Consider the following 25,578-nt stretch of genomic DNA (forward strand, 5'->3'; position numbering starts at 1 on the left):
GCATTACACATCTTAGCAGCCCTTACTGAATTCTCTGAGTGTTTTTCTCATTTTATCCACCCAGTGTAATTAACAGCATTACTGTAAGACGTTCATCCTAGTCTTGCTTTTTGAAAAATGCATCCTGGTGTCAGTTGGGTGTTTTATCTGGTGGTTAGCCAGTGGCTTGCAGAGTAGTAATCCCTGTGGGAAGGTTGTGTTTATCACATTTCCTGGAGGTTTAATTGCAGCCAGGGATGAAAACAAACACTGGTGCTTCATAGATTGATTGCAAGAGCACAGCAGAACATGGAGTGGAGCATAAAAAGGACTCTGGTTTCGTCCTGTGTCTCGAGTTCCATTGGATTGCTGTAGCCTGCTCGCTAAAATCTCATCTCAGCTCTGGCACAGGTGGGAAAGCAGAGCTGGTGTCCCCTGGAGCAGCACTGGGATCACCCTGCTGCAGGCTGAGGGCTGAGAGGGGTCCTGGGTGGCCCTGGCCCTGTCCCCATGGGTGTCCCTGTCAGTGTCCCTGTCCCCGTGGGTGTCCCTGTCAGTGTCCCTGTCCCCGTGGGCTGCAGCTCTCACAGCCTCACGTGGCCACCATGGGCAGTCCAGAGTGAGCCACCTCTTCCTGCCCTATCCCAAGATTTCTTCCTCTGTCGAGTTAAACACAGCCTGGCTTTCCTGTAGGCACAGCCCGCTGCTGAAAAATTGGTAATAAGTATTTTTGTGACATTCATTTATTAGAAGACTGTTAAGATTGACATAACAAGAGCTAAATAGTAATCTGCCTTTCACCTTTATTTTCATCAGTTCTCTGGCTTAAAGTTGAAAAGAGTTGGGAAAACGTGTCAGCACTGTGTGTTGAGTCAAATATACATAGGAAAGTGACTGATGCAAAAGCACAAGAGCTGCAGAATGACTGGTTTAGAACTCAGTGGGCATCTGTGGTGGTACTTAACGTCCATCAATAGTCAGTTACCATTTACCCCATCCACTTCTTGCTTCCAGGCACAGAGAAATCTCAGCAATGTCACCTGAGTGAGCACCTTCCCCTGGTGACAGACAGAGGTGAATCTCCTGCAGTTCCCGTGCTGGAGCTGAAGCAGAGTAACAAGGCCATTAAAGTCACTGCTGCTGCCAAAGCCAGCCCTTGGCTGGACCTGCTGCCCCTCAGCACTGCCCACGTACAGCCCAGACCTGCGGGGCAGGCTGAGCTGGCCCAGCTCTGGTGCCCAGGCTGGGCTGTGCCTCCTGGGCCTGCTGCTGGGGCACTGGGAGCAGCGTGTCCCTGTGGCACTGGGCCTGGGGAGCAGCGTGTCCCTGGGGCCACCTGCCAGTGCTTTCTGGGAGCAGGCTGGGCAGGGCAGGGGTGCTGGTGCCTGGCATAGGACAGGGACCCGACTTTGATGCTGCTGTGTGCTGTGGGTTCACTGCAGAGCATGAAATATGTCCTTGGGGTTTTTTCTTGCTCCTTTTTCTGATGCTGCTGACTGAATGCTGGGATGCTGTTCACTAAAGCCGTGCTTCCAACTTTCCTCCTTGACTTTGCAGAGAGAATTAAACAGGAGTAGGACTCCCTCTGATGCTGAGATGTGGAGTTAGAGCTCTCACCACTATAATTGAGAATGTAGCTACACAGCTCCTTAATTAAAAAATTGTAATTAAATTAAATTACTTTTTTTTTAAACATCTGCTTCTTTGCACAGGAAGTGGAGGTGGGAAGGTTTAAAGATACAGAGTCAGATTTGGAGTTTATGAATTGGGAGCCAGATGAACAGCACAGAAGATTCCACTGAGTACAGGAGCCTGTGATGGATGCAACAAAAATGGGATTGTTGGACAAACCTTTCTCGCTGATCTCCTCTGGGATGTGCTTGTTCTGGGGATGGAGAAAGGGCAGCTGTTTCTGGGACCATCAGCCACAGATGTTTTATGAGCTCAACATTTGTCCAACAGAATTACCTGGCCCGTTTCCCTTAATATCAGTTTATACCGAGGCCAGACTGGAAAGGGCAAATCTGTTTCTTAGAAAATTGGGATGTTCTAAAATGTGGTCCTATTCAGATGTGGAGCAATAATGCAAGACCACACAGTTCTTCAAGGGGATGTATCCTAAATCTGGTCACCTGGAGCCTGATGGTCTGAAAATGGGGATCAGGTGCTCAAAAGACTTTTTAAAAAGAGAGGAAATAGTGAAGAAGATTGCTAATACTTGTTGATAATAGGCCCACACTGATAATTCATTCCAGCTTCTCTGCCCAGGATTATTGTATTTACAGGTCAGCAGAGTCCCTGAAAGCCCCCAGCTTAATCACCTGCATTTTCCCTTTCACTGCCTGTAGAGCTGCAAAAACACCATCATGCTAAAAGAGACAGCAATTATCCCGGTTAGGAACTCTGTGGGTTTTGTGAACTTATTTTCCTTTTGGCTCAAGAATAAGTACACATAGTTATTGAGGAATTTCCTGATTCAAAGGAATGCACAGTAGGAATAGCTGGAGAACAGTAGTGGTGATTTTGCAGAAACTCCACTGAGATTTCGGTGGTACAGGTATGGCACTGGGAAAAAAATTATGGAATAGCCTCCTCTAGTGGCAGATGCTTTATTGAGATTTTTCTGAGCGCTTGAATCGTGGCAGTGTTTTACCTAATGAGGAAAGTGGGCCAAAATAATGTCTGCAACAGAAGTAGTGATGGTTCTGTTGTCTGCTGGAGGTTTGTGCTGCTACCTTGGTGGACATGTCCCAGTAACAAACACTGTCTGGTGCTCGGTGCCCCTGGGCAGCAGGAGCCAGGATGTGAGCACGGGGCTGGGCTGGTGCTTTCAGCGGCAGGATGAAGGCCTGAGGCATGGTACTGGCACATAAAGCCCATTTGCTCTGCCATCATCTTCACTCCCACTTCTCCAGAAGTGTTCCCTGCAGCATCCTGTCAGTGGAATGGAAGCTGGGGACAGAAATGCTGCATTTTGTGCTTAGATGAAACTTCAAGGCATTAACATCTGTGGCTGGTGATGAGGATAGTGGGGCAAGGATGAAATCCTGTTCATTTCCACCCAACAGAGTTCCAGTTCTGGGTCTCCACATCAGGAACTCCCAGGTGTAAATGTGGTCTCAATCCACTTGCAAAGTGCTTTGCTTTAACTGGAATGTGTACAGAGAACTTGAGGCTGACTTTCCAAATAGTGCAGGGTCTTCTTCATCAAAGATTCAGGGAAGTCTGCTCCTCCTTTTCTGTCCAGGGCTTAGGTCACATTTTCAACAGTTTATTTTCATGTGTTATCTCAGGAAAGTAAAGTAACAATGATTCACAGTGTTATAAAATATCAGGAGAAATTAAGAATAAAATCTGAAGGATTAAACCCGACCCCAAATTTGTGTCAAATTAAATTACTTTCAACCCATTAGTTTCCTTTGGTAAATAGAGAAATCATTATTTTATTGGAGCTAATTTATTTAATGATCATAACTGCAGTGACTTTGAGGAGCACTGATGTGTGTATTGATTTTGGCAGGGGCAGGCTGCTGAGAGCAGAGCTGTGTTTGCAGAGTGTTGGCACGTGGCTGGTGGTGACAGTGGCACCTGGCAGTGGGCACTGCCATCCCCCGCCATCCCTGGGCTGGCTCTGCTCACCTCCTCCCTGACCTGCCCAGTGCTTCCTGCAGTCCCCTCAGTGGGATTTTCAGGGGGGTTTCCCTGAGCTTCGGGGAGCTCAGAGAGTGCCTGCCAGGGAATGTGATGGGTGTTACGTTCCCAATTCTCTCAAGTGTTTTTGCAAATCCCATCACAAAGCATCCAGCTCTGGGGAGCTCAGTGAGTGCCTGCCAGGGGAATGTGATGGGTGTTATGTTCCCAATTCTCTCAAGTGTTTTTGCAAATCCCATCACAAAGCATCCAGCTCTTTTCCATCACAGGCAGGCTTGGAAAGGGGTGCTCTTATTTTGGTGTGTCATGGAAAGAGGGAGAATGTTCCCTGTGGCTTGAGGAGCTGATCTGCAGCACCTGGAGTACCCCAGATGGGTGGGTCCCTGCTTCCATGGCTCAGGCAGTTGCTGTGGCTCCTTTTCCATCTTCGGTGAATAAATAACAGCTGTGTTTGAGTAGAAGTTTGCCAGTGTGACTGAAAGAATGTTCCCTGTGGCTTGAGCTGATCTGCAGCACCTGGAGTACCCCAGATGGGTGGGTCCCTGCTTCCATGGCTCAGGCAGTTGCTGTGGCTCCTTTTCCATCTTCGGTGAATAAATAACAGCTGTGTTTGAGTAGAAGTTTGCCAGTGTGACTGAAATTTGCTTTCCAGCTCTCAGAAGGATGTCACAGGGCTCGTGGCAGCACGCAGGTGACAGTGCCAATGCTGGTGGCTGCTCTGGGGTGTTTCCAGGGTCGGCTCTGTGTCCATCAGCACTGCCCACGCCATGCCTGTGTTTCCCTGGGGCTGTGGGAAGGCCAGGCCAGGAGAGGGGCTTTACCCTGAGCTGCTGCTCCTGCCAGGAGCTCTGAGGTGCTGCTGCCGCCCTGCTGTGTGGCACAGCTGTAGGCCCGCTGTCAATCTGCCTCATTTCCCCACACGTGAGAGGGGGAGGTGGTTTGGGGTGCCTGTCCTGGGCTGTTGCAGTGCTCCCCTGTCCCTTGCCAGAGCATCCTGCCAGCTCTGAGCAGTGCTGCTGCTGGCCAGGGCAGCTGAGCACCTGCACAGCCTCTCCAGCAGGGAATGGGGAGATCCCCCCTGCCAGGTGACACCGTGGTGACCCCAGCAGTGCCACCGTGGTGACCCCAGCAGTGCCACCCTGCCCTTGTGCAAGGTGTGGCACACAAAGCTCATTTCACACTGAGGAAATAGGAGTTACTTCTGGGTATACCTGGTTTGGCAGCTTTGCTAAAATGCTCTGAATAGAATGTGAAATAAACATCCTGTTCCCAACAGAGTGCAATCGCTTCAGAAGCTGGGGCTTGTACCAATTCTGTCTTTCTTGCTTTATTTTTATGGCATAACAGCAGGGCATTTCCAGCTGTTTGCAGGCAGGTACCAAAGTGTCCCTTTTGCTTCTCTGTTTGGAATCCTGTGTCTGCCTGCAAGTCCTGATTTTGAATCTGAGCTTCTCTCAGGCTCAGGAGGTTTTCATGAACGTTACAAATTGTTGGGACAGTTTCTGACATTTTGGAGTTTGCAGCTGTTTAGTTTCATGGGCTAAAATACGAGAGCTCAAAGTTTGCCCTGTGTGTAAAAGCGTTGGTTTGGCTGCAGAACGCTTTTCAAACACGAGCTGCACAGCTGCTGGCAGCTGCAGTGCTGCTCCCTGCCTCCTGCAGCCTCTCAGCAGCCCTGAGCTCCGGGTGCCTGCTGGAACATGCCATGAGATGCTGCTCCCCGCCAGCTCGGGTTGTTCCACCAGGTGGCAGATGGAGCCAAGGAACGAAATTGCTGCGCTGATTTCACTCGGCTTCCCTTCAGAAAGCAGAAACTGAAACATTCCCTGCATCAAAGTATTAAATAGTTTCACTCATTAATTAGTTTCTTCCTGATTTGAGATTGCATTATAGGGTCGTGCAAACAGTCAAAAGAAACTGAAACGTTCCCTGCATCAAAATATTAAATAATTTCACTCTTAATTAGTTTCTTCCTGATTTGAGATTGCATTATAGGGTCGTGCAAACAGTCAAAAAGAGAGGAGAAAATGTATTTTCCCATACAAATATGTGATATTTTCACTAATCTAAACCACAAAATTATAAAATTGGATTGAGTCACTTTTCTTTGGAGCTGAAATTCCTATTTCTGAATGGCTTTATGAAGTCTGGTGATGACTAACACAGCAGTAGTCAGTGCAGGGCAGCAGACCCAGAGCCCCAAAGGGGTGTTGTGTCTGTCTGGGCAGCAGTTCAGAGCTCTCTGCTCTCCTCATTCCTTCTGCAAGGAGGCAGCAGCCCTTTAGTCTGTGTTTTCCTGGCAGGTTCCTGTTGCAGCTGTGTCAGTGTTGCAGGGGCTGCTGAGGCAGCACTGCTGGGCTTGCTCAGCCTGAGTTTGCATTTGAGATCCCTTGGTCGTAGCAGCAGCAGCAGCAGAAGTGGGGCCTGAGCAGCTGGCTTCTTCCTGCCAGCCCAGCTCCTTGGGGATTTTGTTGGATTCCAGGGAGTAAGGTCAAGCCTGATAGTTGGTTTTTTCTGGACAAGACATATGCAAAAGCACAAAGCAGGATTCTGTGAAATAGGATTGCCTGTGCTAGCTTCTCTGGCAGTGCCTGGCCCTTTTTTCAGCCGACATGATAATGCAAAGTAGTAATTGTATCATTGCTCAGATGCAAAAGAGACAGTTTGTGTCTTGTGGAGAGCACACACAGAGGGTGGAGCACTGTGCTGATGTGTGGCTGTGCTCTCTGGGAGGAGAGTGCTTGGTAATGTTCTGGCTCCACTGTTCCCAAAACAGCCAGCAAGGCAACGTGGGGGCATAAATCCCCCTGGATCTGCCAAATTACCTGTTCTGGCACGTAATACCATGGGTAAACTGATCCATTTTTGCCTTAAAGGGATGCTTTTTGGAGGGCTAATATGAGCTTTTATCTTTAGATAGTTAGAAACATAAATGCCCTTTCCAAACCATCCTTTCCCCTCCCGCTGTGTTGGTTTTGGCTGGGGCTCCATCACGTGTAATTGTCACTTGGGAGGGCAAACGCCACGGCTCCAAATGTCCAGCCCTTCCTTCTTCTTCCCCAGCTTTTTCCACTGCCCACGAGGCTGAGTGGGCTGGAGCATCCCTCGGGGCCCTGCCCCAGCTGTGCTGGCTGTGTCCCCTCCCAGCACAGCCACAGTGACTTGGTACACGCTGGCCACGAGGCCACACGCTCTGGGGTGTCCCTGTCCCCTCCCTGGGCCCCCCCAGCCTCTCTGGGTGACAGCACAAGGGGCCTTGGCTGTGTGTGAGCGCTGCCCAGGGACAGCAGAGCCATCCCTGAGTGCCCAGCAGTGCCCAGCACAAACCCCAGCACAGCTGGAGCAGCCATTCATGGCAAACAGCAGCTTGATTTGTATTGATACATTGGAGAAGAATGAAAAATGGCTGGGTTTATTGCAGGTTCCACCTGTAGTCCCTTTGCTGCACTGCACAGAGGTTGTTTCCAGCTGACTCCCCCGGGCAGTGGTGCTGCTGCAGGGGGGGTGGCAGCTGGCTAAGGCAGGGTCTCAGAGGAGCTGAGTTCCTTCGTGCCCAGTGGCTCCAGCCTGGCCTGAGGGACACAGTGGACATAAAGGGATCAGAACAAACCAAAGATCAGACAGGAGCTGCATTTTCCTCTCATTCATAAAAGACCAAACCAAGTCAATATGCTGTGACTAACTGGCTGGTGATAAGGATTAGCTGAACCAGGCTGTGTTTTCAATATACGACTCCATTTATATTGTAAAACCTTAAGAATGATTCTGAGCTGCTTAAAGCATTTTTGAGGTAGGCTGAAGAGTACAGAATAATGACATTTTAAAAAGATCCATGTCAGTTTTTGGGAGTTATCACCACAAGGTAATGTAGGCTTTGGGAGTCTCCTGTTGCCAGGAGCTACATTTACGAGGGATTAACCTTGTTTATAATTGCCTGGCAGTAAGCAAAGCCACTCTGGGCTTTTGACTGCCTGTCAGCAGTGGACATGGGTGACAGAAAACCTGTTGGCTCAAGGTCAGTCCTGGCATCAGTAGAACTCAGCAGGCCATTAGAAATGGACTTGCCTACGTTCTTCCACGTGGCTTTTTTACTCCTTTGGTGAAAACAGTGCCATTTCTAAGTGGAGAGGTCTCAAAATCAACTTCATTTTTTTGCCCCAATGCAGTTTTCCTTATGAGGTACTGTTCACTTCTGGCAACAGCAATTAAGGATGTTTTTAATTGTACAGTGTAGTTGGATATCAGGATTATTCACAGCTTGATTATGAGCATTCGTGGCATAAGAAACAGGGAATATCTAAAATTGTGCAGTGCACAGCATGGTATGTTTCTGCACACTTCATGTTGTGAATTCCAAATACATAAGCAGTCAAGTGTATTAGTAAACACTAAAATACTGTTTTTGGAAAATTGTTTATTAGTAGTAAATTGGTGAGCTTGCCCTTTCAGGCCCAGATCAGCACAGCATCAGTGCTGCCATGTTAGGATGCTTGGGAGGCTTGGGCTGCCAGATCTCGTTTTGGTACCCAGGGCCCAGCATCTGGAAGGGCTCTGAGCCACAGCAAAGCCACACAGTGCCAGTGCCAGTGCCAGTGAGGAGCAGCTCAGGAGCTGTGCTCCTCGGCTCAGCTGGCTGCTCTGCCCTGGCACACAGGGGGGGTGTGCTGGCTGTGGGTGAGCAAAGTGGGCAGGATGAGCCGAGCCCAGGCTCGCCTGGAGCCGCGGCTGCAGGGAGTGCTGGCCCTGGGGAGCGCAGAGCCTTTGCCAACAGCTCCTCTCTGCTGCTTGGCATTTTGGGGATTTTATGGTTTCACAATGAACCAATCACACTTGGAGACAGTATTTGACTTCAAAATCTGACTCTGCTTCTAAAGCGCCTGAATCTCATTATTTACACAATGTGTGAGCATGGGCTTAATTGACTGTACTGAGGAAAGGTGGGTTAAACAAGAACTCAGTCCAGTTCAGCAGGAGAAAAGGTAAATCCAGCCCCTGATTAACACAACTGAAGTATAACTGTAGCCACATTTTGGAGCACGCTGTTTGCAGTATTCTGCATCTTTAAAAGCAACCCTCAGTGTTTCCTCACTTGTCAAAATTGCATTGGGCAGTATTGTGTATCATCTTTAAAAGCAACCCTCAGTGTTTTCCTCACTTGTCAAAATTGCATTGGGAGTTGCAGGTTTGGTTGGCCCCAATTAGCTATCTGCAATATTTTTCACTATATCCAAGTACCAAATGATGAACTCTCCTAAAAGACAGTGACAAAGCTTAACAGTTTCAAAAGGTGATTAATATCAGAATTGTTAGCAAATTTAATTCTTGGAAGTGTTTTTATGCTTGTGACATGTGTGGTTTATCAGTAATTCAGCTTATTTAAAGCAGAAAGAAATGCTACATATTCAACCTTGTGAATGTTGTTGTGCTATTCCTGTTGCAAATTGCCTTACAGAAAGGGCATCAAATAAACCAGGCTCCTCTGGCTGGTGTGGTGCACTGCAGGATCCTGTTACAGCCTCTCTTTGTAATTCTAGGAGGCAGAAAACAAAATCTGACACTGAAAAATAATAAATTTAAGTAAATCATGTAGGAGAAACGTACATTTATGTCCAAGAAGTGGTGAGATGTTGCCAGAACAATGCAGCTACATTATGAATCTTTAATGATTCTGAAAGTCATAATGGTCTGTCACTAATGCCCATTAATGATCTCTCTATACCACGAGTATGGGCTTGATGTTTCTGGCCAGTACCTTAGAGAATACTTTAAATGTGCCTTAAACTTTCTCTGATCTACTCCCTGTGTGTCTGCTCCAAATGTAGACTGCAATTGCCTGGGCAGGAGCAGCTTGTAAGGCAGCATGGCTTTGGGGATAAGAAAGTCTTATTCAGGTAAGATGTATTTAAGCAATGTTTTTTATAGGAAAAATGAGAAGGTATTTCCTGGCAACTAATCCTTTGTAGAGGTTATAAACTATATCAAGAAATTGGAGGTTAATATTTCTTTAATACTAAGAATGTGGTTGTTCTTAGACTTCATGAGTTTTCTTTGGTAACCCTGAAAAAATGTCATTTAAGAAGGAAAAGGCAGTTGTTACTGTTCATTCCTGCTGACTGGGACTGTAAATAGACTGAATATGCTGCTGAGCTGGCACATTTGTCCTGATCAAATACATGTTTCACTTGTCAAACAGGTTGATTTTAAACATCTGTGCCACGTATTTAGTTAATTTTGTACCCCAGCTTTTGTCAGGTATAAGAATTGCTTTAGAGAAAAAACAAACCACTCCATTTCTTTTCTAATTGCCTTTCATCAGAGTGCTGTGCTTAACCTTAACTGAAGGCAATCTTGTCATGGTGTTAATAACGTAAAAGCATTTTCAATACAAAACCTTCTTAATTTCTCTATTCTTTTGTCCATGTCTTAGCTGAAGGCTTATGATGGTGTAATTTAGTTTTCTTCAATAATGAAAAAGTGTGTTCTCTGCATGGGGTACGTGAAATGATCAGATTACTCTAAGAACCAACGCCCTGTGGCTAGAAGGGAAGAGCAAATCCAGGGACTTTTGGAAAATACCCCAATATCAAACAATAATCTGATCAGCAGCGTGTGCAGAGCATTCAGCTGAGCTGGGAGCCTTAGATATCAGCTGGGCTGTGTGTCATTCTGTATTAGAAATAACAGGCTAATCATCAACTTGTATGAATTGTGTGTGGCATCCATTTTCCTTTTTCTCTTTAAGATTAATATAGCAAATCTGAGCACAGTAAAGTGGTAGTGCCAAGTGTGCACTCTGCGTTGGTTTTGGCATGGAGCAGGTATCACTACGGATATAACTATTATTAACTGCTAAATGAACTATTATTAACTGCTAATGCCTTTCTGTGCTGCAGCAGGAAGGTTTGTAGCTGGGCAGTGAGGATGAAGTGGGTCTGCAGCAGTCGGGAGCCTTTGCTGTGGGTTAGGTTTTGGGGTGTCTGTTGTATAGCCCCAGTGTGCAGCTGGCACGGACCCTGGTGTGGGGACGTGTCACCGTGCTGTGGGGACATGGCCGTGTCCATGGTGTGGGGACACGTCCATGGTGTGGGAGTCTGTCACCGTGCTGTGGGGACATGGCCGTGTCCATGGTGTGGGGACACGTCCATGGTGTGGGAGTCTGTCACCATGCTGTGGGGACGTGCCCGTGGTGTGGAGGGCCGGGTGTTGTGCCCGAGCTGGAAGCTGCTGGGGGCCACAGCGGGCGGGGTTGCAGGATGAGGGGTGCGGGATGGGAGATCGGGATGAGGGATGGGAGATCCGGGATGAGGGATGGGAGATCGGGATGAAGGATAGGAGATCCGGGATGAGGGGTGCGGGATGGGGGATCCGGGATGAGGGCTGAGGGGTGCGGGATGGGAGATCGGGAGGAGGGGTGAGGGTGCGGGATGCGGGCTGGGCACGGAGCGGCAGCACCGCGGACAGCGCCGGGTTCCGGCCAGCGGGGCTGCTCAGGAGCGCTCGGGACGCTGCCCTGCGCCGCTGCCCTGGGGTGCCTCGGAATGCCCTGTTCCGGTGACCCGGGATGCCTCGGAATGCCCTGTGCCGGTGCCCCGGGGTGCCCCCCTGTGCCGGTGCCCCGGAATGCCCTGTGCCGGTGACCCGGGATGCCTCGGAATGCCCTGTGCCGGTGCCCTGGGATGTCTCGGAATGCCCTGTGCCGGTGCCCCGGGGTGCCCCCCTGTACCGGTTCCCCGGGATGTCTCGGAATGCCCTGTGCCGGTGCCCCGGGGTGTCTCGGAACGCCCTGTGCCGGTGCCCCGGGGTGCCCCCCTGTACCGGTTCCCCGAGATGTCTCGGAATGCCCTGTGCCGGTGCCCGGGGTGCCCCGGAATGCCCTGTGCCGGTGCCCGGGGTGCTCCGGAATGCCCTGTGCCGGTGCCCGGGATGCCTCGGAATGCCCTGTGCCGGTGCCCTGGGATGTCTCGGAATGCCCTGTGCCGGTGCCCCGGGGTCCGGGGTGCTCCGGAATGCCCTGTGCCGGTGCCCCGGGATGTCTCGGAACGCCCTGTGCCGGTGCCCCGGGGTGCCCCCCTGTACCGGTTCCCCGAGATGTCTCGGAATGCCCTGTGCCGGTGCCCGGGGTGCCCCGGAATGCCCTGTGCCGGTGCCCGGGGTGCTCCGGAATGCCCTGTGCCGGTGCCCGGGATGCCTCGGAATGCCCTGTGCCGGTGCCCTGGGATGTCTCGGAATGCCCTGTGCCGGTGCCCCGGGGTGCCCTGTGCCCGCAGTGGGGCCCCTGCCCGGGGGTCCCCTCTCCCGAGCCGTGGTCCCGGGGCCCGCAGCTGCAGGCGGGCGAGGGCCGGCTCCGAGCCCCCCGATCCGAGCCCCCTATCCGAGCCTGCCCGGGGCAGCCCCTGCCCGGCCTGCTGAGCTTCCAGCCAGGTGTTTGCCGTGGGCACACAGCAGCAGCGACAGAGCCCGAGGGACGGCAGGGGGACCCTGCCGGGGCGCTCGCCCGGGCTGACTGCAGGTGTCCCTCTTGCTTCTCATTTCCGTCGTTTTATTCGTTTGCAGTACTTTCAGTGCTGGAAATCTGCTCCATTTGTTTGGTTCGTAGCTGTTTACAAATTCGTGTTTTACTGCATACTTCCTGTACAGGAAACTCTATATTTTGCTGAAAGCTTCCTGAAAAGACTGTACATCAGAAATTTTTAAGTAGGCTAAAATTTATGGCAGTAAAGGTTTAAAAATATAGTCACTGAGTAAGGAGTTTCATATATTGCAGAATTGGGGAAAAAAAGAAAGGACCGAGGGAGTTGAAAGTTTCTTCCATCATTGACAGCTCCCCTTTGATTCCCTAGTGTTTGTGCATCTCAGCCTTTTTGTAACATTTTGGGTTTGTTCACATTTGTGAATCAGGAAGAAAAAAGGCAGAAAAAAAGTCTGTATGAATATATGCCCAGAGAACTTCTTACAATCCAGCAGGCTTATTTCTGTGCTTGACAATCTCAGTCTGCTCCTTGTCCCTTCCCAGCAAAAGGTCCCAAGCCTTGGAATGTTGTAGATAAAGCTAAAGTAAGCTTATTTGTTTGTAAATCCTGGATTTACCATCACCTGTGTAACAGTGTGTCTGCCTGCTGTGAATTCAGCTCAGCACCTTTGAGCTGTATGGCTGGGTGTTGCAAAGGCCGTGCATATGGACTGGGAATTGGACTAAAATCGTGACATTATCTTTGTGTCTTCTTGTGCAGCTTAGTCTGCTCCTTTTGTGGTGGGTTTGGGTAGAAATGTGCCATGGGTGGGACAGTTATCCAGTCTGTACAAGCAGACAAGGCCCTGCTGGAGCTCAGGTGGACCTAAGCAAGGAATAACACTGCTGAGCTCGGACAGCTTCCTGTCTCTTTCTCTGATTTCTGAGCAATGTTTCTCTGCATAGCAACAGAACCTTTTTGAGCTTTCTGATGAGGTCTGAGTCCCCAGAAATGTTCCCAGCCTCTAATGTGAATATTGGGAGCAGCAGCAGATGTTCTGCCATTAGCTTCCTTCTCTGAATTGACTTCTCTGAATTTCTTTTAATTTGCTTCTGTGAAATTTGCATACACATTTTTTCTAGTCTCCAGACCTATTTAAATCCCACAGAGCAGATGCTGACTTGTGGTTCATGTTCCTGATTGTTTCTTGAGCCCAGATACCTGTCAGATGAGCTTAGCTCAACCTCCTTTTTCCATCACTTAAGTCAGATAAGTCTTGTTACACCTCTGTTCATACCATGATTATTACTTGGTGAACTGAGACCCAAAGGAAGCTCAGGCTCATGGCTCTTTTCCTAATCCTCAAGGACAGACCTTCCTTCTGCTTACAGAGACTGAGACCAACATTCTGTGTGGGTAAACTGGCTCCAGTTCCATGCCAGTGAGTGAGCCAGGCTCCACTTCCACATTTAGAGAAGCGACATTGACTGGTGCAGGGTCTAAGTCCAGTTCTGGAGAGCTCTGCTTCCATCCAAGACACAGCACTTCTTCCTCAAAGTCCCTTTCATTTGTGACCAGCTCTGCTCACCTTCTCATTTGTCTGTGTGAATGTGGTGCCGTGATCTTGGCATTTGGGTAAAAGTCACAGAAAACCAGTGCCAGGCTCTTCTGACCCCAGTCTGGGTAATTTGTTTGCATCATTAGGAGGCAGCTGAGCCTTGCAGCATTAACGGCAGTGGGAATTGCCAGGCGTGGCATCCATCACAGGATCACAGCGGGCTGGGCTCTGTGGTTGCGTGGAGCCGAGCAGTGGGGCAGAAGCTCGTTCTGAGCAAAGCAGGGAGCATGGCTGTGAGGAGCTGGTGAAATGCTTGCATGCAGGGGAAAGGAGGAGAGCTCTCAGAGGCTCCAATTCACTGGGTATCCACTGAGTCTTTTTTGTCAGTTTTTGTCAAGCTGTTGACAAAGGATGAACCATCAGATCTGTGAAAAGGTGGGAAAAGATCTTATTTGAGTAATGTGGCAATTTCCAGGCAACTTGCCTTGGCTCTGTGAAGGTCTGTTTGCGGTGTTCTGTCATGTGTAAAGTGGCCTTATGTTAAGTTGGACAGTGGCACGCAGCCCACACTTCTGGTGTGTCCCATGCTGAGATGTAAATGATTCAGGGACGACAAGCTGTCATTTACACTGATGTTTCCAAGAGCCACCGTGCTGGGAGGTGAGGGAGCAGATCCCTCTGTGCATACTGATGTGGGAGTGTTGCTTGGCTGTGTGCTGGGCAGAGAAGTCACTTGGGCACTGCTCGTGTTCCTGGCTCAGCCCGGGCCCCTCGGGCACCGGAATAACGTGTTCCCATTTCAGGAGCCTGCAGAGCTGGGGGAGTTATCCCCTGTGTTTGTTCTGTGACCTTTCCCAGCTGATTGGCACTGATCTTTTATGCCCCGGATAGACGAGCTTTTGTGGTTGACATTTTGGGATGACTGAATATGAATTAGCCTAGGTAAAAATATTTCTATTTTTTCTATCTTCAAACAATGCCCTCCTTTTCCAAAAATGGCTGCACTACCAGGTCAGATCAAATCCAGTTTTTACTGATACAGTATAAAGGAATTGGAATTCACAGCTGGGAAAAGGCAGAATTGGGTTTTCTCTCATTAGTATTTTCTGTGAGAATCTAAGAGGAAACTGGTGTTCTTTCTATGAGGTGTCTTGGCCATCCTGAGCATTTAGCAGTTCATGTAAGTCATGAAGAAGAGAGCCAAATTCTTGTCAGTCAGAAGACCTTGCCCTGGCAAACTGTGTAGATACGAGAAGAGAATGGACTTAGAGAATGAGAACCTTTTGTTGTGCATCAGCTACACAATTACTTTTTAAATATCTAGTGCTGGTGAGATGTCTCACGTGTTGAAATCAGGGGTGTTCCTGTGCTTTGCAGGATGGGTGCCAGTTTTGGCACATCCAGTCCTGTGCACCAGTTGTGCTGGGGTCTCTTCTGGTGTTGGGAATTGTGATTCTGTACCCTGAGAAGATACAAATGAACCAATCACTTCATCCTTTGAGGAAGAAGTGAGCTTTTAGATAAAATGGGTCAAGGTGCCATGTCTACAATGGTGTCACAGGAATCTATTTTGATTTTTTTCCTGTTTCTGAGCTGCCCAGTGCACTTCTGCAAAAAACCACGGCACAGACACACACAGAGGAACATCCACATCACACTTTACAAGCCCCTTATGCTCTCAACATAAAAATACTTCTGTTTGCAGCTGCTTATTGTAGCTATTCTTTACTATTAATTTTCAGGTTGATCTGTTACTAAAAGACCCTCAAGTTTGAGCTCTTGGGCTGGAGCTGCTTGGGAGCTCAGCTTCCACTTCCTTTTTTTTTCTCTTGCCCTCAGCAGTAAAGCCCAGGCTGCTGTTCTTGGAGCCCTGTGTGGGTACAGCCCAAGCTCTGGGGGTGCTGAGGGGCCAGCACAGCGTGCTCAGCCCTGCTGTTACAGCCTGTGTCCAGCCTGGGGCTGGCTGCGGAGCAGAGGCTGAGTCATGTCCATGGGATATTTCACACAGGAGCTCAGTGATGCAGGACTGGGCTCTGAGCAGCTCTGCTTCCTGGTGAATAGTAATTCTGTTTACTTTGGAGAGCAAAAACCCAGGGCCTCAGTGCTGCTGTGTCATCCCTGACTGGAGAAAGTCTTGTTTATCTCATCCTGAAAAGAGAGGGACGAGATTCTGGTGGTGCTTTTCAGAAAATAATGCTCTACTTTTGGAGACTGTAGGCAGTGAAAATAGTCCATAGGTTTGATGTTTGAAGCTTTTTTTTCCTACTTTTTCTGTAACAGCAAGAACAAAAGAGCCTCAGAAGGGACTCCTGACACCCAATGGCAGGCTGATTTTTTTTTGCCACACCAAAGCAGCTTGAAGATTGTAACTGTAGAGGAGTGGTTTGGGGTTTAAGATGGACTGAGTGAGGCTTGGAGCTGGCTTGGGATTTTTTTCTTCTGGTCTGATTTTGATGCAGCATTTGTTTTGCCTAAACACTATTAGTTTATATAGGGCCTATTATAAATCTTTTACTACTTTCTGTATAGGGGAACAGGAAATAACTGAGAATGCAGTTTAGTCCGAGGATGGGATATTTTGACCCAAGGTGCTGGAAGTCAGTTCCTACTTCATGGCAGCATGTCATGAGAATTGCTGATGCTTCACAGGGCACAGAGGAGCGTGGGGCCCCTGGAGGGTCACACGTTGGGCTTGTGGGCAGCGAGGAGCACTGGGGGAAGGAATTCTGTGCTCAGGGCTGCCCTGGACACGCACACACTGCTCAGAGGGCTCTGGCTGTCCTTGCAGCTGCTTCCATGGCAGTCAGCTCTGCAGCTGGCTTGGTATTTTTCACCTGGTCTCAATTTTTGTTTTGTTCAGCGTGACACAGGACCGACTGTGAATCTTTTGTGCTCGGGATAGATTCAAACTCAGAGCGAGCAGCAGTGGTCTGGGACCTGCCACAGCACAGATGGTTCAGAGAGGAGGAACGGAAAAACAGAACTTTGGCACTTTCCTCTAACTGGGTGAGAGAGCCAGCACTGCTTGCAGCTTGAGCCAGTGATGGGGATTTGATGCCTTCCTGTGCAGCAGCCAGACAGCAAGGGCTGCCTGAAAACCATGTCCTGCCTCAGTCCAGGAGCCACTCCTGGCCTGGGTGCCAAATTGCAGGCTTTGCTTCTGCCCAATCCAGGCAGCTTCGGAAGGTTCAAGCATATTTTAGTGATCAGAAACGTGGAAATAATCATCAGCAAACACTCAACAGATGTCTGGGAGGAAAAATTATAAATCAAAAGTGGGTGAGATCTTTGTGTGCTTCAAAACAGTGGAATTGCATCTGGTCAGACGGCAGCTCCAGGGAGATGATGACACTGTCTCTGACAGCAGCTGGACAAGTCTGTCCCATGCTGATTTCTCTTTGATTGAAATGGCACTGGCAGTTAACCCCTTAGCTTTAGACGTGCCCCACTGCAGTAATCATAGAGAGAATGCGTGCTCAAGGAATCTCTGGTTGTCTTCTACGTTCAAAAAGTCACTTGGAATGTATTTTATTTTAGTGTGGTGGGGAGTGAACAACTCTTGCTTTTCAAAGAAAATAAAGCTGTTCCTTGAGTTTTTTTATATCTGGAACACTGAAGTAGTCCAAAGGCTGGTCCTGTACCAAAGACGTTTTCCCAACAAGATCTTCATTTTCATGTGCCATTTATAGTAAATGAAGACATGTTTGTAGGAGTACCGATAGATGAAGAGGTTGCTCATGCAAAAAAAAAAAGAAAAACAAAACTGGAGGACTGTTTTTTGAAACTTAAATCTGATTATGCATATATGCTATTTTTGTTCCTCTCTTTAGTTATCTGTCAAGGAACATTTGTGCAAATGAATTTTCATTATGGATTTTAAGCATGCAGGCTGGAATGCTGGCAGAAAGATATCCCAAATACGGCTTTTATATACTGCTTTTCCCCAGGATTTTCAAGGTTAGCTGAATTCTGAGTTCTGGTTAGTCTCTGTGAAAACGCAATGTGTTGTGACCTTGTAGGACAGATCACAATGAGGCAGCTTCACTTTGATCTGAAGATCAAACACTGCTTTCCAAATTGGGAATATTTATAAAGTAATGGTGAGTCTCAGGAAAGAAAACAAGCCTCACTCATGAGTGTATTGGAAGTGGAAAGATGGCAGAATTCATAGTATGTTACCGGTGAGTTGAGTAGGATGAGTTATTGCTAATAATATCCAACTGGCTGTCTCCTGTGTTGGATTTCACATGTCTTATGTGGACTGGCAGATGAGGGTAGTGGTGGAACTTGTGAATTGCAGCTATTTTTACCCTACCCTTAAACTTAAATAAGAAATCAGAAGTGTTTGTTTAATATGCCTGTGTGCATGGGCTGCCTCACAAACAAACGTGTGGGAGTGTGTGTACACAGGCTGCTCCTGCACCGGGGGACAGCGTGTGGCACTGGGGTGCCAGGCCCAGCACAGCAGGCTCGGAGGGACCATGTCCCTCAGGGTGACACCCGCAGCCTGCAGGGGTGCCCGTGTCCCTGAGGGGGACACCCGCCGCCAGGCTCAGCACAGCAGTCTCGGAGGGACCTGTCACCCTGAGGGCGACACCCGCAGCCTGCAGGGGTGCCCGTGTCCCTGAGGGGGACACCCGCAGCCTGCAGGGGTGGCTGTGTCCCTGAGGGTGACACCCGCAGCCTGCAGGGGTGCCCGTGTCCCTGAGGGGGACACCCGCAGCCTGCAGGGATGCCCGTGTCCCTGAGGGTGACACCCACAGCCTGCAGGGATGCCCATGTCCCTGAGGGTGACACCCGCAACCTGCATTTCCCTGAGGGTGACACCCGCAGCCTGCATTTCCCTCAGGGTGACACCCGCAGCCTGCATTTCTCTGAGGGTGACACCCGCAGCCTGCAGGGGTGCCCGTGTCCCTGAGGGTGACACCCGCAGCTTGCAGGGGTGCCCGTGTCCCTGAGGGTGACACCCGCAGCCTGCACGGGTGCCCGTGTAGTGGCACAGGGCCTGGCCTGCCCAGCGGGCAGTGAGTGGGGCAGGGATTCCCAAATCGCTGGAGGAGAGTGAGGAGCTGCTGTGGCTGCTCCCGGCCGAGCAAGGGCTGCAGTGTTTGCAGGGGTGCAGCAAACCTCTGGAGCCGAGCTGTGGGACGTGCTGGGCAGCTGCTGGCGCCAGGCCTTGTGCCAGCCTGTGACCCCGGACAGGGACGGGAGCGCCTGGTTCCGCTGAGGGCACGTGGAGGACAGGAGGAAGGGCAAATACCCTCAGCAGCTGGCCGAGCCTGGTGCTGTCACACCAGCCCGGCCATCCCTGGGGTCTCTGTAGCCCCTGGCCCGGGGCACAAGGGACACAGCTGCCCGCCGTGGGTGACAGCAGCCTGTTGCCATCGCAGTCCCCACCGGGCTCTGCTGCTGTCTGAACCCGCTCTCAGGGACATCCCACCCTGCCTCAGCGCCTGTGAATCCCTCTGCCTCGAGACAAATTCTCTCAATAGTTGTTTGCCTCCGGGGCTGCAGATCTCTGCTTTATTTCCAGCCTGAACTGGCTTTGATTTAGGCTCCCGCTGCTGGAAGCGTGCTGAAGAGCAGGGAGAGGGCTGCGGGGGGATCTCCAGGACCTCCCGCTCCCTGTCCTGGGCAGGGGGCTGCGGGCTCGGTGTCCACTGCAGGGCACTGACCCCAGCGGGGCCAGGCTGTGCCCGGCCTCCCGGCACGGCCCCGGCCCCTTCCTCACGGCACGGCCCCGGCCTGCCGCCACCGCAGCTCGGCGTCAATGAACCGGGCTGCGGGAGAGCCCGGCCTCGGGACACACGGGCTCCGTGCGGGGACAGAGAAACGGGAGAACATGGCAACGGCAAGGAAGCTGCTCTTCCCGAGGATTTCCTCGTCTGCTACAAAAGTGCCGCTGAGAGCGGGAGGTGGAAAGGAACGGCGAGAGACGCAAAAAGCCCCCAGTAAATCCGTGATGCAGAGAGGGAGCACCCTGTAAGGATGAGGGAGAGGCAGGGGACAGCTGTGGCTGGAGCTGCGCCCTGCCCCGAGCCCGGCGCTGCTGCCAGCCAGGTGCGCTGGCTCCGGGGCCCGCGGGGCTGTTTGCTCACCGCAGTCACGTCTGTTTGGGTGTCTGCGCCTCCGGGAGGCGGCTCCGAGCGGCGCAGGTACCCCCGCCCCTGGCACCCCTTCTCCTCGCACCCCTGCCCCTGGTACCCCCTCCCCTGGCACCTCCGTCTCTGGTATCCCCTTCCCCGGTACCCCCTCCCCTGGCGCCCCGTCCCGTGGTATCCCCTCCCCTGGCACCCCCGCCCCGGTACCCCTCCCCTGGCCGCCCCAGCCCCCTCCCCGCCGCGGCCCCGCGTCGCCCCGCAGCGCCGGGCAGGGCTCTCCGCTCGCCGCCGCGCCGGAGAGGAGCGGGAGGAGGAGGAGGAGGCACGGGCGGAGGAGGAGGGAGGTGGTGATAAGGGGTTTGCTGCGTCGCCTCATTTCTGTACCCAGCGCACGGCTCGTGGGGAGTGCGCGGTGTCCGCATCGCTGCCGGAGGGATCCTGCCGCTGCTGCTGCTGCTCCTTCTGCTCCTGCTGCTGCTGCTCTTGCTGCTCCTGCTGCTGCAGTCCCGGCTCGGGAGCTGCTTGTTTACCGGCTGGGAAGAGCTGCGGTGCGAGAGCCGAGCGTGCCGGGCAGGGGAGGCTGCGCTCACCTGTCAGGAGCGCAGCGGAAGAGGCTTCCCGAGGCGTCGGCAGCGCAGGGGCATCCGCGCCTCAGCCCAGTGCCTCCAGCACCCACTGCTTCGGGTCTCTTCTAAGCCAGAAGAGGAAGAAGGATCCAGAAAACCCCTGCAACTGGACAGCCCCTGCTGGAGTCTAACAGGTGTTTGCTGGGATTTGAATGGGGAGGGGACGGGTGGGAAGAAAAGTTAACTGCAGAAATCGGGGCTAGGAGAGATGCGATGATCTTGCACCGAGTGGATGTGCCATGGCTGCACGCAAATAGCGCGTCTGGAGAAGCTTGGATGGATGTCTTGCGAGGGATCTGCGTGATCTCCGTAGAAACGCTCACCTCTGCCTGCAAACTTTCCCCTGCTAGAAGTTGGGAGGAATAAGAAAGCACCAGAAAGCCAAAAGGGAAGATCCCAGAGGACAAAATCGCTCGAGCTAAACTGTTGCGTGCCGCGCCGGGGCTCTGGTGCTCGTCCCGCCGGCGTGTCCTGGGCTGCCGTGCCGGCCGGCGGTGGGTGCCGTTGGCCAGGCTGCCTGGCAGCGTCCCCGGCCTTGGGGACGGCCAAGCAGCATGCTGGCCGCGGCCGGCCGGCGACCCCCGCGTGCCTGAGCCGGCCGGGCAGCCGGGGCGGTGGCGGCCATGGCCGCAGCCATCGCCAGCTCCCTGATCCGCCAGAAGAGACAAGCCAGGGAGCGGGAGAAGTCCAATGCCTGTAAGTGTGTCAACAGCCCCAGCAAGAGCAAGGGAAGCTGCGACAAGAACAAGTTGAATGTGTTTTCCAGGGTCAAACTCTTTGGCTCCAAGAAAAGGCGAAGAAGGCGACCAGGTTGGCAAGGGTTATGTCTTTGGGGGGTTGGTTGGTTTGATGCCATGGAAGCTGGGACCTGTGTCAGTTGTGGGGAAAGGGGGAAAGGCATTTCGTGGCTGATACAATGGATGTGCAGGACCTGGGTAGCCCATGCCAGTCCTTTCCCCTGTCGTGTTCGTCTGGTTTATTTGGGTAGCACACGCTGCTGTCTGTGCCTCAGCTGCACACCTGTGTGCAGCCAGGTACCTGTAAGTCAGCTGTCTGTCCCTCTGTCACACACATGCACACACATGGGTGTATTTGTGGGGGAGATGCTAGCGGGGAAGTTCCCACCCATGCATCTCTCTCTTTAATATATAGCTGTATATTCAATAACTTTGTGGTTTGGAGGTCTGGTTTTGGTGTCCTGCTTCACAGAATGCCCGTGCCACGCTTTATCTGCTGATTGCAGACGAGGTTTTCTGCTTTTGCTGGCACCTTCCAGAGTTTTGCTTCAGCGCCCTGTGCCTTTCTAGGAATGCCATACCTGCAGCTGCCCTGGGGACACGAGGCTCTCTGGGTCACAGGTGCCAAAGATCAGGCGTGAAGACTGGGTCCCTGGTCTGAGTGGATTGTTTTGTACGTGGGAGGAGCAAAGCTCTCCGGCAGTGTTGCCGTGCCTTTGCTGTGCTGGAGCATTGATGCTTGTGCCACTTCACCTGTCTGCCTTGCTCACAGTTTGCCAGCAGCTTTGGGATGGATTATGGCTAGCGAGCCAGAGTGAGGGTTGGAATAATTTCTGGTCAGAAAAGTTGGTAGATAAGAGTTACGTGTCCATCAGGACTCTTATCAAAGTTGCTAATAAGATCTAATACACTGATGCAGACTCTGGTGAGCTTTTGCCTTCAGCCCCTGCTAACATGAAGTGCAGTAGCAGAGCCCCAGTGCCTTTGGTTACAAAGACAAGGAGTCTTACCCAGAGGCAGTGCTGGAAATGACACACCACATCTTCACAGTGTTTCTGAGGAGAGGGAGATGTTGTGGAGAGAGCTGCAGGGCTGCATGAGCTCCTGACAAACGTAACTGTGTGAAATGACTACAATGCAGATGTCATTGGGATTCAGTGGGCGTAGACCCTTTTTTGCAATTACTCCTGATGCTTTGGCCAGATATCTTGAATGGCACACTTGACAGCATATCCTGCTGTTGTGTACTTTTTGGTCTGGAATGATATGAAACCGTGTGAGAGATCTCGCTTTCTAGCTGTGAATCTGAGGATGGCTATGGAAAAAAGAAATCTTTGCAAACTATGCGTTGTTTTGATCTTTCTTCTTCTAGCTGATGAGGTAATTACCTCAGCCCTTATGGTAATATTTATTTTGCAGTTCCACACATTGCTGGATTTCAGGGTTTCCCTCTCCATTTTCCATATGTTCATTGAGTAGTTTATCTCTTTGGATGCTCTGTACTCTCTGGAGCAGCGAGGAATGGGGGTTTGTTTATTAGAGCTGCAGCAGTTCCTGTGCTAAACGTTTGCTGCTGTATATTTAGGCTCTCAACTGTCACTGTGGCTTTTATTAATGCTATTGTAATAGTCTTCTTTTTCCTCTCCATCTAAGAACTCACACCTTTTTAAAAGACTGAATGTACTCTTTGCCAGCTCATTTTTAATCTTAAATGAGATAGGGCTGTGCTCCTGGAGCCAAGAGTGCTGCTGGAATCCGTATTCACTGGAAGGAGATTTTACTGTGCTACTCACGTTGTAATCGAAAGTGGCATTTAATCATTTTGGCAATTGATTTCATAGACATAAATTTGATCTCAGCCTAAATGAAAAGTGTTGCAAAGCTGGTAGCGCTGCTTTTGTTTTGGGTCTTTTTCTTCCATCAGCCTTGAGAAGAAACCTGAAGATTTGTTTTTCCCGTCCTGCTCGCTTGGAGTGGCACATCAGGATTTCCCACGTTAATCTCACTGTTGTTTTTTTGCAGAGCCTCAGCTTAAAGGTATAGTAACAAAGCTGTACAGCAGGCAAGGATACCACTTGCAGTTGCAAGCAGATGGAACAATTGATGGAACAAAAGAGGAAGACAGTAGTTATAGTAAGTGACACGAGAATAAATGGTGTGTTCGTGGATTGTGGTGTCTCTCCCTCCCCTGCAGGTCCCCTCAGAGCTGCTGTCCTGGGGTGGCCGAGTGAGTGGCAGCAGCACTGACGCCGTGCTGGCAGCACAGAAGTCCTTCAGACTTACTGGGTCTGAGGGAAATAGAGACAGAAATCACTTGCAGAAATAATGAACCAGAGGAGGTAACGATGACACATGTGACAAACAAAGCAAATGTTATCTCCATGGTAATCCAGAGAAGTTCATTGCTGTCCTTTGGATTTTATTAGATTTTTTTTTTCGGCAGGGAAAATTTGCTCGCCTACTCAGAGCCTGAAATAGAATAACGCTATCTCCACTCTCACACGGGCTCATTCAAACAGCGCCGTGGTATTCCACAAACCGGGACTTGAGCAGCATTTTCAACTTCACATTTCCCTATTGTTATTATTTGTTACTGTTTATAAATTGTCAACTTTCAACCAGCTTTCCCTCAGGTTTTCTGTGAAAAAGCTCTGGGCATTTTCACTTGTTCTTTTTTACTGTTTTTTTTTTACAACTTTGAGGATTAATAGAAAATGGGAGAAGATGACTACAGCATTGATTTGGTGTGTGAAAAATGCTTAAGGGTCTCACACAGCTGGACAAAAAGATTTGAAGACTGGTCAAATAAGGCAGTGTAGGAAACAATGCCCTGCAGAAAGTGTACGAAGGTGCAGGTGGCCAAGCCAAGACTGGCAGACCTCAGAGAAATGTTTATGTTCATAAATCCAGCTGTGGCCTGCTGCCTCTTCCTGTGCAGCTTCATTTCTCTGTCAGCTCATACTGCACAGAGCCCTTGGCGGAGATCATCTCTCCCTTAGGCATTGCTTGGCTGTTCATTAGGAGGATATCCTTGTCCTTACATCCTTATTTAAAACAATGCAAATGTAATAGGGAAAGAGTGGGATGCAAATTGCTTTGGATTATTTTGTGCTGACACCAGCTGATCACAACAGGAAGCAATTTATATTGCTATAGCTTCTTTGCCACCCCTTGTGTCGTATCTGTCCACATGAGGGGCATCCCCTAGAAGTGAGGTAAGCCCTCCATCCTGCTGTGCCCCTGGGGACTTGCAGGAATGCTCTCTGTGCCTCTGCTGTGGGTCCTGGCAGCGCTCACGGCTGGGGACAGGTCACTCCTGTTCCAGAGGCAGAGCTGGGCGTGCTGCTGCTGACAGGGACAGTCCCATTTTTGCTGCAGTGCCAGCGCCCCTGTCCTTAGAGGCAGCAGCTGGGGCAGGATGTGTGGTTGTGCTGGCACAGGGCAGAGTGGGCACTGCTCCGACAGGTTCCCAAATTCCAGCAGTCTGTGCCACAGCCACTGCTCATCCCACTGGGGTGGGAACAGCTTCCAGTGTGCCTCAGCCTCGTCCTGCCTCGAAACTGAGCCTGGTGTGTCTGCCAGGGAGATGTGTCCCCGTGCTGGGAGCAGCAGCCGCACTGTGGCTCGGGTGTCACAGCAGAGCGCCCGTGGCTCGGGTGCCACAGCACCCACCCGTGGTTCCAGTGCCAGCCTGCTCGGGCAGGAGGGCTCAGCCTTGGCTCTGCCACTGGCCAGCAAAGCACAGCCAGGAATTCCCCATACAGCCCCTCCCAGTGGCCCTCGGCAGCTGTGTCCCTCCTGTCCCAGCTCGGTGGCACCTCTGTCCCTGCTGTCCCAGCTCGGATGCAGATCTGTCCCTCCTGTCCCAGCTCGGTGGCAGCTCTGTCCCTGCTGGCCCAGCTCAGTGGCAGCTGTGTCCCTCCTGTCCCAGCTCAGTGGCAGCTCTGTCCCTGCTGTCCCACCTCGGTGGCACCTCTGTCCCTGCTGTCCCAGCTCGGTGGCACCTCTGTCCCTGCTGTCCCAGCTCGGTGGCACCTCTGTCCCTGCTGGGCCATCCCTGCCCTCTCCTCAGCTCTTGCTGACAGCTCTGCAGCACAGTTTGCAGTGGAGCCCATACTCAGACCCTCGTGCTGAAAATACCCCAACACCTGCCCTACTTGTAAACGTGCCTTTAAGAAATCACCTTCCAAAAGAGACCTGCAGGTTCTGCCTGGGCGCTGAGCTTCACATCCTCCTCTGCAGCCTACACAGAGATCAGCTGCTGCTTTTTGGGGCTGAACTGCAAAGGACCCCTGTCCAAGGGAGTCTTTTCTCCCCCCAACAAACTCAAGCATTTGATAGAATGAATGAAAAGTCCTTACTGAAAATCTAAGTTTCTTTTGCCAGAAGCTGAGCAGAACTGTAGAATTTTCTTTGAGTGAAGGGAAAGAAATGGACGTGGATTTTGAGCTGGAGGCGAGCGTGAGGAGAGTGTGC

At 51.1% G+C, this 25,578-nt stretch overlaps 1 protein-coding gene across 5 annotated transcripts in view; it reads left to right on the forward strand.

The window, feature by feature from the left end:
* Positions 1-25,578, forward strand: part of FGF13 (fibroblast growth factor 13) — a 193,229-nt gene that overhangs the window by 129,564 nt on the left and 38,087 nt on the right. For all 5 annotated transcript variants that reach the window (XM_041396399.1, XM_041396398.1, XM_041396401.1 and 2 more), the window contains one exon: positions 23,125-23,235. In XM_041396399.1, coding sequence (XP_041252333.1) covers positions 23,125-23,235 — 111 coding nt within the window. The remainder of the gene's footprint in view (positions 1-23,124; positions 23,236-25,578) is intronic.

Source organism: Onychostruthus taczanowskii, unplaced genomic scaffold (assembly GCF_017590055.1).
Source record: "Onychostruthus taczanowskii isolate IOZ18803 unplaced genomic scaffold, ASM1759005v1 scaffold13, whole genome shotgun sequence".
Taxonomy (NCBI): Eukaryota; Metazoa; Chordata; class Aves; order Passeriformes; family Passeridae; genus Onychostruthus; species Onychostruthus taczanowskii.